Genomic DNA, 13,606 nt, shown 5'->3' on the forward strand with positions numbered 1-13,606 from the left:
TCTCGTCATTGTATCCTAGTAACTTGTATTTACTAATAAAAGCCCCATTTTTTATACACATTACACTTGTGCCTCATAACAGCATTGCAAAGTAGGGAGCACCACCAATTTACAGATGTGAAATGAGGTTGGCCAATGACCAAAGTGTAAGTGTTGGAACCAGGATCTGACCTAGATCCATCTGGTTGGAAAGCCCATAATCTCTGCACTTAGATCACATCCTATTTAACAGGCTCTGGCATCCACACTGACCTCCCTGTTTATTGGTAACCTGGTGTGCTCCAATAACTAGAAACATCTCTCAGAAACCTTCAATTTGATGTTTAACCCTGAGAAAAGGATTTTAAATTAGCAATCAGCAAACACAGGAATATTCTATATGGCATTTTCAGAGTTGCAAATGCTACAAGGTATAGAGGAGAGCCTGGTTCATGCCAACTTTGATTATGCTTCCCTCTTGATCTGTTCCAAAGGGCAGCAATAAAGGGAAGAGACAGGACTTCACTGACTCTGTGTGTTGATGCAATAAAGTAAGCTTGGATTATTTTAATGAAAACTTGTTACTGACAAAAGTGATTTTAGAGTTTGTGGTTGTTAGTTACGTCAGTTTGGAATGCTGACTGGCTCATGTGGACTATTGTTAAGAATATGAATCAAATATGCCATGGTTAATTCTGGCCTATGATAATGGATGTATTCTAACTTTCAATGGATGTGGAAGAGTGTAACAAATATAAAGGCCCTAGGGTGCCATCAGTTAAACCTCTTAGCATAGAGAGATATTATTATCTCTGTAGAAATCAATTTGTAGGGAGAAAAAATGAATTTGACTTACCAGCTGCCAAAGCATCTCACAGTAAGTAGACTATACTATTAATACTAATGACATTTAAATTAAGAAGTTCTAATTAATATTCATCTACTTAAATTAATATATCCCTTGTAGGTATATAATACATGCTTAATATAAACGTCAGAAATTGTTATGTGAAGATAATTTATTAAGCATATACGTCAAAAGGAAAAAAGATTGTACTGTTGATATGGCTCTCATTCTCCTGTTACATCATTTACCATTTTTAATTTTTTGGATTTTAAAGGTAATGCATCATTTCCTATTAACCCACAATCGACTGTAAGAATTCTAATTATGTGCGAACAGAAAGAGCACTTGAACATGGGGAAAGGATGCGCTCTGGGGGCGGCCCCCTGATCCAACCTATCCGCAGCATCCTGAGACTTCAACAGTCGGCCTCATGTCTCAGCGATCCTTGGACTGGGAGCTGGAGGCGTGTGAGTCGGCCCTCAGCCTGAGAACGAGCAAGTCCTTGTATTCGCCAGCGGTGGCCAACCCCTTCGTGCAGCAGACGCACATCAGCGCGTGGCGCTGGGCCTACATCATCCTCATGGGGACTGTGCTGGTGCCGGTGCGGGCGACCTGCATCGCCTTCCTCTTCATCTTCCTCTGGCCGGTGGCTGTGCTTTGCACCATAGGCCGTTCTGCTCACCCAACCAAGCCCGCCAAGAGTTGGAGAAGAAAACTGGCGCAACCAGCTCTCAAATTCTTGTTTCAGGCGACGTTCTTTTCAGCAGGGTTTCTGGTTAAAGTGAAAGGGAAAAAGGCAACCCGCGACGAGGCCCCCATTTTCGTCACGGCACCACACTCCACTTTCTTTGACGCAATCGCCTGTGTTGTGGCTGGGTTACCCTCGGTGGTCTCTGCAAGTCAAAACGCACAGATCCCAGTGGCTGGGAAATTCCTACTGTCAACGCAGCCCGTGCTCGTGACCCGAGAGGACCCTGATTCCAGGAAGACTACTCGGAATGAAATCCTGAAGCGAGTGACATCCAAAAGGAAGTGGCCACAGATCCTGATTTTCCCAGAAGGAGTGTGTACCAATCGCACGTGTCTGGTCACTTTTAAACTAGGGGCCTTCTCTCCTGGTGTTCCTGTGCAGCCAGTGCTGCTCAGGTACCCAAACACCCTGGACACAGTGACCTGGACCTGGCAGGGGTTTACAGGCTTCCAGGCCTGCATGTTGACCCTGAGTCAACTCTTCACCAGGGTAGAAATTGAGTTTATGCCTGTTTACATCCCAAACGATCAAGAAAAAAAAGACCCCATCCTTTTTGCCAATACAGTGAGGATCAACATGGCAAATGCTCTGGGGGTGCCTGTGACAGACCACACTTACGCAGATGGCAGATTGATGATTACTGCAGGTAACCTTCAACTACCCATGGAAACTGGGTTGGTGGAATTTACAAAAATTAGCCAGAAATTGAAGTTAGATTGGGATAACCTTCACCAGCATTTGGATGAGTACGCTGCAATTGCAGTTGCTTCAAAAGGAGGGAAGATAGGAATTGAAGAATTTGCAAATTATTTAAAACTCCCAATTTCAGAGACCCTGAGACAACTTTTTGCCCTTTTTGACAGGAAGAATGACGGCAGCATAGACTTCAGAGAGTATGTGATAGTTCTGACTGTTTTATGTAATCCTGCCAACACTGAAAAGATTCTGCAAATGTCGTTTAAGCTTTTTGATCTTGATGAGGATGGTTTCATAACAGAACAAGAGTTGGCTGCTATACTTCAGGCAGCTTTCGGAGTCCCAGATCTTGATGTTTCCAGACTCTTTCAGGAAATAGCTGGACAGAACTCAGAGATCATTTCATACGAGAACTTTAAGAAATTTGCCTTGAAGCATCCAGAATATGCCAAGTTATTTAATTCATACTTAGATCTCCAGGCAGCCTATATATATGCATTACCACAAGAATAGGTTTAATCTCTGTATTCAGATGTTAAAGTCAGCCCTGAAAATGGTGAAAGCACCTTCCAGGTAGAAACTATGATTGAAATAAAATTTATTCTTTGAGGAAAAACACCATAGTTTTTACTCTAAGTGGCCTGGGCACTTAATTACGATATTTAAAATGTGCTTGAAGAACATATATTTCAATTAGATTTTATACTACCTACTTTTTTCTTTCTTAAGATATTTGTTTGAATATAACCTAACAGTAGAAGAATAAGAGATCTAGTCATAAACCTTGTTCATCCAGCATGGTTCTAGTTAGTCTTCATTTTGCTAAAGTAAAGCCAGAAAAACATTATAGCCCATCACCTCTCCCTCATTTTTGTAGAGAAAATATCTCATTAAGAGCTCCACTGTCAATAAATAATCATTTTTATTCTCTCTCAAAAGGATTTGCTGGATAAATGCCTCTCTAAAAATAGCTCAAATGTTCTTATTTTACAAGACAAAATAAAAATAGCAAGAGGAAGATATAGTGTTGGGAATAGCATTGAAACAGTAATAAATGCTATGGTTGGCCTTTATTATTATTATTTTTAGGTATGAGAGTGATTATTTAGAATGAGAAATCACAATAGACTACAATTTCTGGAAAGCTAATATCACAAACACAGGTTATAAATACAGGAATTTTGGCAAATTCTATTTTGTATGGTTCTCAAAAAGGGAAAATTTATGTTCATAATTGCATGTTCTGCATTACTGAGAATGTTCTTTTCGTTCTGACTAGGCACCAACTGAAGCCTCTACTTACTGTTGTGTACCTCTCTCACTACCCATATACTTCCAGCACCCTTTGCTGTAGGACATCTTCACATAGTGCTGTGTCCTTGGGCTCTATCCCTTCATGACACCATGTGGGATGAATCAGTGAAATATTCCTAGAAGCCATTTCTACACCAGGACATGGAGCAACAACTTATCAAAATGTGGAAGTGATTGTGAACCAATAAAATATACCTTGCTAACCCAAATTAGTGTATCACCAACTTAGTTTCATTGTGGCTAAATCCCAAAAATGCCTGCAGCCCCTCAGTGTCACCAGCTATGAGCAGACATTTGACTCAGAGGATAGAAAGTCTTGATCATTTATGGTCAAAATCTCTTACTTTTGCAAACTTTACAAAAACGTAACCAAAACGTAGACACATTTCTAGGAACCCTAGCAGGGACTTTTAATGGACTTATGCAAGCGGGGCCCCTAAAGCTTAAACTTCATTAGTTTCCTGGTATTTTGAGTAGAAAGAAGATATGAATGGGAGAAAGGTGAACAGATGGGGAAAGCTTAACGAAAGGGAAAGAAAAAGAAATCAAATATTGTTTTGAGATCATTTGCATGCAGTCCTCACTTGAGAAAAGGAGATGGATAAGTGATATTTCATAATCCCCACTATCTTAGTCTGTCCGGGCTGCTACAACAAAAATACCATGACTGGGTGGTCTAAACAAGCAAAATTTATTTCTCACTGTTCTGAAGGCTGGGAAGTTCAAGATCAATGCACTGGCAGATTTGGTATCTGGTGAGAGCCTGCTTCCTGGTGCATAGGTGGCTCTTTTCTGTGTCTTCACCTGGTAAAAGGGGCAAGGGAGCCCTCTCCAGTCACTCATAAGGGCACTAATCCAATTCATGAGGGCCCCACCCTCATGACCTGATCACCTCCCAAAGGCCCCACATCCAAATACTATGACATGGGGGATTAGGTTTCCACATAAGAATTTTGGGGAGACACAAATATTTAGTCTATAGCACCCACCCAGCTTGATATTCCCATGATAATAATGCCTACACATGTAATTAAAATACAGTGATTTTTAAGATGTACTGGAATGTAGTCATGTAAATAGAGATTTTTCACTTAAAAGTAGCGATCAAGGTATATCTTTATTCAAACAATGGTTCTATTACTCAAACATGTGCTTAACTTTAAAATTGTTTCTAATTAGATAATGAGCTATACAAAATATCAGGGTCATTATTTTACCCTACCTTTTAACTTCCTGTGTGTAATGTAGTTTTATTTAAACCCTTTAATACATAACACTTAAAAAATCTTTTTATTGTAAAACAAATACAGATAAAATCACATGAAACAAATCTGTAGCTAACAACTATTATATAAATAAATAATATATATTAAATAAATATATATATTTTTAAGATGAACACTCTTGTAACTAACAGATCAAGACATAAGATTTGGGGCCAGCCCAGTGGCTCAGGTGGTTGCAGCGGCTGGATTCCCACCTGGGCCAGAGAGCTGCGCCCTCTACAGCTAAGACTGTGAACAACAGCTCTCCCTGGAGCTAGGATGCAGTGCACTGCCAGCTCCTACCAGGAGCAGCCCGGGGAGCACAAGGCTCACAATACCAGCATGGGCCAGGGAGCTGTGTCCTGCACAACTAGACTGAGAAACAATGGCTTGAACTGGAGTGGGGGTGGGGCCAGAAGAAAAGGGTGAAAATAAATAAATAAATCTTTTCCAGTCACCCCACAAGCCCCGCTATACCTTAGTCATAATTACAATCTCCTCCTTCCTCCTAAAATTACTTTCCTGATTTTTTATATTTTCACTTCCTGTGTTTTTTTACATTTTTATCATTTAAATGTACATACTGATCTGTAAATTGGGCTCATACATAGCAGTACCTGCTTAAATGGTAGTTGTGAGAATTGAGTTCATATAAAGCAGGTAGAGCAGTTTTCTCGCCTAACACCCAATAAATATTAACTATTATATTATCTCTGATACCCTTCTTTTCTACAGGAATAATTAAGAATCAATTATCTAGTTACATTTTTCAGAATTAAGGTGTCTGAATAACTGAGAAGGGCATTATTTGGAGAAATGACTACTTCTTGGCCAATCTTATGATACAATGTCCATATATTTTCCAAGCAATTAGTATTTGTTCGTTACCTGAATGAAGCAGTATGATTGTGCCTTCTTCCTTTGGAGGAAGTATTAAACAAACAAAAAAATCGAAACAAAAAAAAGCCCTAAAAGACTTTTTAAATGAGTCCACTCCAGATATTTTCTTCAGGCCAAAATATTCAAAATTCTGTAACTCATCAATCCACCCACTTCCCTGCTCAAAGGCTCTGCCCCTACAATTTTGTCTCCTCTCTCTCTTCCTCGTCATAAATTTTGTCTTTATATGTAAAGTGTGGTAACATAACCTGGCATTTCTCAACTGAAGTCCAAGAGCAGTTACATGCGCAACTCTAAAGGCTGCGTACATGCTTTGCAGGGGACTCAGGAGTTCTGACTCTGAACGGTTTTATGAAGTTCTCCCCCACTCCTTCACACTCCCAAGTTTTCGTTTTCCTTTTTTTAAAGTAGATTTGATAACTTTTTTTGTTTAATATTATTTTTTAAATTTTTTTATTGGGGAACATTGTGTTTCTCCAGGACCCATCAGCTCCAAGTTGTCCTTCAATCTAGTTGTGGAGGGCGCAGTTCACTGGACCATGTGGGAACGGAACCCGCAACCCTATTGTTCAGAGCTCCTGCTCTAACCAACTGAGCCATCCGGCCCCCCAAGTTTTCTTGCCCAAAGCAGTTGAGTCAGGGAGTGCGACTCACTGCAGGAAAGGTCTTATGAACCTGTCTTTTCCAGGGGTAAAAAAAAAAAGCACTGACATCCCTGGAAGACAGTGTAGAAAGGCTGCACAGGTTGATTTAAACTGTGCTCTCTAAAACACCTATAAGACGAATGGTTAGCACCAACCAGAAGGTTAACAGGTATACCGAGCAGGAGGAATTGCTTGACCCAGGGGACGGTTGAACCCTGCGCAAGGCGGGGCGGAGTAGGGCCGGCAGAGATAAACAGAACTACGACGCCTGCGCACAACCTCCTTGGATCACGTGCCAGCGCGGCCGAGGCCTCCGGGGTTTCCCGGGACTGCGGTCCAGCTGCACGTAAGGGACCGTTTAGAAACTGACTGGAGGCGTCAACCTTTTCCCTTAGGGGGAGGACTCGGATAGGGGCCGAGTGCTCGGTCGGGAACGCCCCTTTCTTCCAGGGGCGGGGAGTGGGACAGTGTACTGGGCCTGCGGGGCGCCGCCGTACCTTCGTGGGACATGGCCCGTTGTGGGGAGGGTAGCACGGCCCCCGTGGTACTTCTGGGATCCCCCGGAATTTGCAGTAAGGGGTTGCAAAGGAAGGGGCTGTGTGAGCGGCGCCGGCTGAAGGCGATGGTGTCGGAGCAGCTCAGCCAGGATCTGCTCAGGTAGGAGGAGGCGGGAACTCTGGCTGCTTCAGTTCTTCAGGCGCCCACAGCTGCAGAAGCTGTGGCTCCTTCTGGGTGTCTCGATTCCTCCCCAACCTGTTCTCCTCGCCTCAGGCTACTACTGAGGGACGTTCACCGGTCTCCTCACGACAGGGGTTCCCAATCCCTAAATAACCAGTCACGAGCACCTTGGAGACCACGTACCAGGTTCAAAAAGAAAACCAAAATTAATAGTTATGTTCAGCACAGTTTATGCCAGAATACTCTAACATGGGCAAGTTTAGTTCTTTGAAGACGTGTATCTGAGGTTGGGGTGCTTCCAGGTTTCATGGTCCTGAAACGTACACAATTTTTTATAAGCTTAAACAATTTTAAGAAAAAGGATACAATTAGGCAGGGGGAAAATGAATATTTATTTGGAATGAGGAAAAGAGAACAAACTGCTGAAGCCGTGGAGGTCTCTTTCTTCTGAGTTCCCTTTAAACAGTTTAGCAAAAAATGCTTACATAGGAATACTTGTTGATTGCAACCTGGCTTCCCCTCTCCACCTAGAACACACTACAGCTCCCAGTAACTCCCAGCTCCCACAAAGACCCAAACAAATGGAGGGTTGTGAAGCTTAACCCAGGATATAGAGAATCCAGCTAATATTTCCTCTGTGTATAAAGAAAATTAAGCTTACAAATATTCCCTAGCTGATTTCCATTTCCACCAAAACATTGATTCTTGAACTTTAGTGTGCAGCAGAATCACCTGGAGGGCTTGTCAAAACTTAGATTTACTGGATCCCAGCCAGAGTTCTGATTCAGTTGATCTGGGATGGGACCTGAGATTTTCGCATTTCTAGCAAGGTCTGAAGTGATGCTGACACTGCTGGCCTGGGTCCTACTTGAAGAACTGCTAGATTAGAGTATATATAGTTACTACTAATAACTAACAGTGCTGCAGTTTTCTACATTTAAAAGGGTTTTTCTGTCGCTCACACTGACAAGGCAGCAGCTATGAACTGCACTTTATAAAGTAAAAATATTTCCTTTTAATTTGGGCTGTCTACTAGAGATGCTCCTTTGTCTCCACCAATGGGGGATTGCTGTAAAAGATGGAAAAAAGACTGAAGTTGTCCTGTTTCTAGGGTGAATATCTAGGGATGAGGTGAGGTACTCCTCTTCGGTGGCTTTATTCTTCTGGCTGTATTGTGAGCATTAAAGTGTCATGAATTTCAGGAAGATAACACATCTATTTTCTTATATAGAGAAAATGAGGTTCAAAATATAGCAGGTGAACAATTTAATTAATTTATAATTGCATCCTAGCAGCAATTAAGGATAGGACCCTGAACTCCCAAGTTCTTATTACAAGTAAAGAAAAATAGGGGTAGTGTTTTTTAAACTACAAAAAGACTTCACTCAACCACTTTAAATGCTATGCTAAATTAATGTTCTTCAAGCACAGCAATATCATTGATTTATTATAGAAGTATTAATGAAGTAGCCGGCACCTACCATGTACGTAACTCTGTACCAGGTCCTGAAGAATCAAAGATTACTAAGACATGGCTTTGGTGTTTGTGCTTATGCTATAGTGAGAGATAATAGCCAAACAAAAGTAATGGGGACCCAGATAAGTTGGAGAAGGCTTTATAGAGTGACATTTGAGTTACCTCTTAGGGGGTTGATTAAAAATTGATTAGATAGAGATTAGGAAGAGAGAAGTCAGGGTATCTAAACCAGGGGAATGGCTTTTATAAAGGCACAGAGATTTAAAAGAGCTTGATATTCGTTTGGGAAAGCAAGTTGTTTTAGATTCTTCCAAACAGCAAGGAACAGAGACACCTCTGGGTTACTTGAGGTAGTAGGATATATGGGGAAGAGAACAAAAACAGGAAACAGTTTCAGCAGTCAAAATGCCAGATCTGATATACAATTAGAAACTTGCTGGGGATATGACAGCAATTGTACACTAAGACCTTATTGAGAAATGGACAATTGTAGTAAAAATACCTAATACTTATTGCCATCCTACTATTAGCTAGACACTGGGGTGACATGTAATGGTTTGTGTACTCCCCTGTGAGTAACCCATTTAACAGATAAGGAAACTGAGCATTAGAGAAAGGGTGGAATCAGAATAAGAACCTTGGCAGTCTGGCTCCAGAAACATTAAAGTGAGTTGCCCAAGGTCACACGACCAGACTATGACTCCAGTCAGTCTGCCTTCTCTACAGTAGCTATGCAAACTGATTTTCCAGAAACTTTGTTCCTTCATCTCTGATTCTCTCATTACACATTTGTCTTTTGTTACTCTACCTTGGATTTCCTTTGCAATTCTCTAAATTTGCCTATGTTTTAAACCATTTGGAGAGTGTGATCAGTTGGTCCCTGTTTACTATAGGACATCTGTGCTAGAGTTCACTTGTTTAACTACCACATTGGCTGATAAGGTAAACTTGGCTCAGTCTATTGTCCATTCCAATGTAGTTAAGGGCATAGGGTCATGTGATACAAAGCAGGGCCATATATAAATAAATGAATTTTTGGTAACTTTAGTTGGGAGGGGATTGTGGGTATGGCAGGCAATCAAAGTGACAGTAGATGAGGATGAGTAGGTAAAGTAAGACTAGATCACGAAGGCCATCTTTTTTCAGTGAAGAGTTTGGAATATATTCTGGAGGCAGTGGAGAACCATTGGTGTTTTTTAAATAGAGGATTAACATGTTTAGATCTTGAATTGAGGAAAGAGGAATTGGAAACAAGGAAACCAGCTAGGAGGTTGGAAAATGTGAAAAGGATTCATGGGTGCAGTTGATGGGCTTGGCGACCAATTACATGTGGAGCAACAGGGAAAGGGAAACATGGAAGGTGGCGCCAAATCTTAGGACATTTGAAAGGGAGGAGTATGGTGAATGTTCAGGAAGCCATATCAAGGAAACAACTGGAAATATGTCTGGAGTTTAGGAGGGAAATTTGAATAGCAGATAGAGATAAAAGGTTGGTGACATCACCAGCACCGAGTTGTCCAAACCACAGATGAGAGAGATCCTAGGTTATTTCTTTCCCTTCACCTTCTACATCCAGTCACCAAGTACTGCCAGTTTTATTACCTAATATATTTTAATTCCGTCCCTATTCTCTGTCACCATTGAGCCTCTCCTGGCCTAAGCCCCTTACATCATTCATCTGTGCTGTGCAGTAGTTTTCTCATCTTCATTCTCATTTTCCCTTAATTCTTCTTCTATACAACTAACAGGTAGTATTTTGAAAAACTAAATTTGCCTATGTTTTAAACCATTTGGTGATTCCCCTTGAACTATAGGGTAAGAGTTAAGCTCTTTGCCTCTTATTTGTCTTTATTCCTACAGCTTCATCTGCCACTTCTCATCTCAGAACTCTCTGCTGGCCTATTTGTAGCTCCACACTCAACGCATATCTTTATAATGAACCTAGAGCCAGGAACTCTTTTCTACCTTGTTTTGCTTCCCTGACCAACTCTTATTCAATCTTTAAAACACCATTTGGTTTCTATGTCCTCTGTAAGGCTTTCTCTTATGTTGGTCTCTGCAAAAATTTACTTATTTGTGCTATTGATCTATCACACTCTAATTTTCAGGCCTAGCCTCCCTGCTATTCTATACACTCCTCGAGGGCAGATACTATGATTTAGTCATCTTTATGTCCGCAGTGCTTAGTACATAGTACATGTTCAGTACATTTTTAGTGATAACTGGGTTTAATCAGCAGTCAAAAATGCTTTAGGTAGGTTAATACAGTGGTTGGCAGGGAAAGAAGGTGGGCCTTTACATGGCTGAGCCTTTGCTCCAACCTTTCCTTCCTCTAGACCTTACTATTAGATGAGCTAATAACCCCCCATTAATGTTTAAGAGGTCGGAGTCAGATATTTTGTTACTTGTAATGGATACAAGTGGTTTTATAAAATAAAAAGCACTATATTTTCACATTAACGGTTTTTAAACACATTAACTTTTTTTTCATTTAACAAATACTCGTGAGCATCTATTAACAAGGCAGATTCCCTAGTGAAGGTATATGGCTACCAGCTGCAATGCTTCCTTCCTTACTTGGGAAGGAGTGGGGTATGGGGAGAAGGTAGGTGGGAGGGAGGCACAAATTTGTACAATTCGAGTTTTTATTAATGTTTGAGAGATCAATACATAGTTACATAACTTTAAAAATCGCTTAATGAAAGTAACTTATTGATGAAAATATTGACTAAAATGCGTCTGTTTGGTTATTGTTTCCAAGGTTCTCAAAGCTCTGTGCTCTAAAGCATTGATTTTGTTTAGGATAAAATACAATAAAATTTAACAAGCAGATCTTGAGTTCTTTTATATACTGAAGATACACAGTTTTTGCCTTTGGGGAGTTCATTGTCTAGTAGGGAGAAAGACACATAAAAATAATGGTGCCATGACAGGAAGGCTGCAACAGAGGTATGTATACTGAGTGTGAAGGGATCAGAGGAAGGAGCCATTAACTTAGTCTTAGGGGAGTGTGAGTGTCGATGGCAACGCTCTAAGCTTTCACTGTAATGGATATCTTTATCCATTGCTTGTACCTCCGGTAGTGAACTGGTGTGATTGCCAATTATATCCTGCAATACAGAAGACCTCTGAGAATACATACCTTGCTGATGATAATGTTTTAGTAATATGAAGTGTTATGTAGTATTTAGAGAGTAAAAATATACAGTTACCACAGAGATAAAAGTTTATATTATACGGTTTCTGTTATGATGCTGATTTTTGTTCTTCCATCACTTTATGTACGGTACATGTAATCAGTGGGCTTATATACTATGTCTGTACATTAGTAAAGGGATTTGAGTGGGTTTCTCCCATGAGTCCATCATTTTAATAATAGATTAGAACATGGTTAGTTCTATTTGTGGGGGGGGAAATGAAAAGGGCTTAAATGTCACATTCTTGACAGCCAAGGCTGCATTTCAGAGTTGGTATTTAACAATAGTCAGAACAAAGTGCACCAGTTTCTAATCTGTATTGTCTATTGTTATATCTGGTTTGCTGCTGTTGTTAACTGTGTACTTTTTTTGCTTCAGTTTTAGTAAGATTTAAAAAAATCGATTCTTCGTAATAGTCAGCAACCATATTTATTTTTTTTTCAAAATAAGTCTAAAATAGGAAATCAACAAATAGCAGAAGATAAATTTTATTATTATTATTAGAAGGAATTGAAAAAAGGTATTTTTTCGAAAAAGTAGTCTTAATCTTCTAGTGAAATTACTTTTGTTTTCTCTGTAACTTTTAGATTCTAAGCCAATATTAAACAGTGTTCTTTAGGATGAACTGAGAACAAACTCATTTTTATATTAACTTTTATTTATTTTATGTTATCTCTGTATTTTTTTTAGTTAATGTGTTATTTTTAAAACTTATTTTATAAAAATGGGTGTATTGTATATTTCTGAGCATCACTAAACTATGATTCCTTTTTATTCCTGACAGGCTTCTAAGGGAAGAAATCCATACAGATGTTACTTTCTCTGTAGGTCGTACTTTATTCAAAGCACACAGAGTGGTCCTTTTAGCAAGGGTTCCTGGCTTCTATTTTCATACTGTTGGACAGACATCAAATAATTTAATAAACCATGAGCCTGTTGCTGTGGAGAACTTTGAAGCTTCAGAATTTAGAACATTTTTACAGTAAGTGCTTTTTAAAATCTCTTATAGTTAAATCTAATTATAATTATTTTTAAACGTGTGTATGTTTTTTATTTCATTTATTTTCATATCTGATTTATAACCTACTAAGAAAAATCCATTCATTTAGATTCCAAATTATCTTAGTAATTAGATAGTAGAGGCTAAGTATTAGTATTGGAGTATTAGAGGCCTAGTATTGGAGAAGCCAAGTGCTAACTTGAGACTGATCCTGAGAGAGAAGAAATGAAGGGTGCTCTCTGGTAATTTGAATGAATTATTATTCTATGCTAGAGTTTCTCAGCAGTGGCACTGTTGACATTTCGGGTTAGATAAGTAATTCTTTGTTGTGGGGGCTGTGCTGTGCATTTTAGAATGTTTAGCAGCATCTCTGGCCTCTAGCCTCTACCTGCCAATAGTACTTCCCCTCCCACCCTTCTTAAAGCCTCCTCCCACCCCCAAGGTGTAACAACCAAAATGCCTCCAGACATTGTCAAAAGTCCTCTGGGGGGTAAAATTGCATCCTGTCGAGAACATTGCTGTATATACTGACTTCCATATTGATATGCAAAGCTTTAAATAAGTTATGTATGTTTATAAAAATATGAGATCATAACTTTTTATTTTCATGGCTTGTGTGTGGTCAAAATTTTTGAAAATAGAACTTTCATTGAACTTGTTAGTAGTTTGGGAGACCCATGTATTTGGTAAACTTAGAGAATTGTCATTGGCTAAATAATAGGAGAAACTAGTTTAAATTAGTCTTCATTCTAATTGAATAGAATTCTGTTGTAATGCTTTGCTGTTATCTGCACATACGTGTAATTATTTGACACTCATTTTTGATAAATGTATTCAGGAGGCAAGTATTTTCTAATG

The 13,606-nt window shown here is 39.6% G+C and overlaps 2 protein-coding genes across 2 annotated transcripts in view; both read left to right on the forward strand.

Moving 5' to 3' along the window:
• The first annotated feature begins 1,074 nt into the window (after positions 1 to 1,074).
• LOC109458550 (lysophosphatidylcholine acyltransferase 2B) lies at positions 1,075 to 2,808 on the forward strand. The gene has a single exon (XM_019752335.2). It carries the CDS (start codon positions 1,257 to 1,259, stop codon positions 2,784 to 2,786), a length of 1,530 nt encoding a protein of 509 aa, XP_019607894.2. The 5' UTR covers positions 1,075 to 1,256; the 3' UTR covers positions 2,787 to 2,808.
• A 3,965-nt stretch (positions 2,809 to 6,773) lies between these two features.
• BTBD8 (BTB domain containing 8) overlaps positions 6,774 to 13,606 on the forward strand; it is an 81,558-nt gene continuing 74,725 nt past the window's right edge. The window contains exons 1-2 of the mRNA XM_019753054.2: positions 6,774 to 7,053; positions 12,533 to 12,730. Coding sequence (XP_019608613.2) covers positions 6,905 to 7,053; positions 12,533 to 12,730 — 347 coding nt within the window. The 5' untranslated portion in view covers positions 6,774 to 6,904. The remainder of the gene's footprint in view (positions 7,054 to 12,532; positions 12,731 to 13,606) is intronic.

This window comes from Rhinolophus sinicus, linkage group LG06, assembly GCF_036562045.2.
Source record: "Rhinolophus sinicus isolate RSC01 linkage group LG06, ASM3656204v1, whole genome shotgun sequence".
In the NCBI taxonomy this organism is placed as follows: domain Eukaryota; kingdom Metazoa; phylum Chordata; class Mammalia; order Chiroptera; family Rhinolophidae; genus Rhinolophus; species Rhinolophus sinicus.

What these genes read in the sequence shown, in the direction of transcription:
- LOC109458550 (XM_019752335.2), top strand. Translation starts at nt 1,257, where the DNA reads ATGTCTCAGCGATCCTTGGACTGGGAGCTGGAGGCGTGTGAGTCGGCC.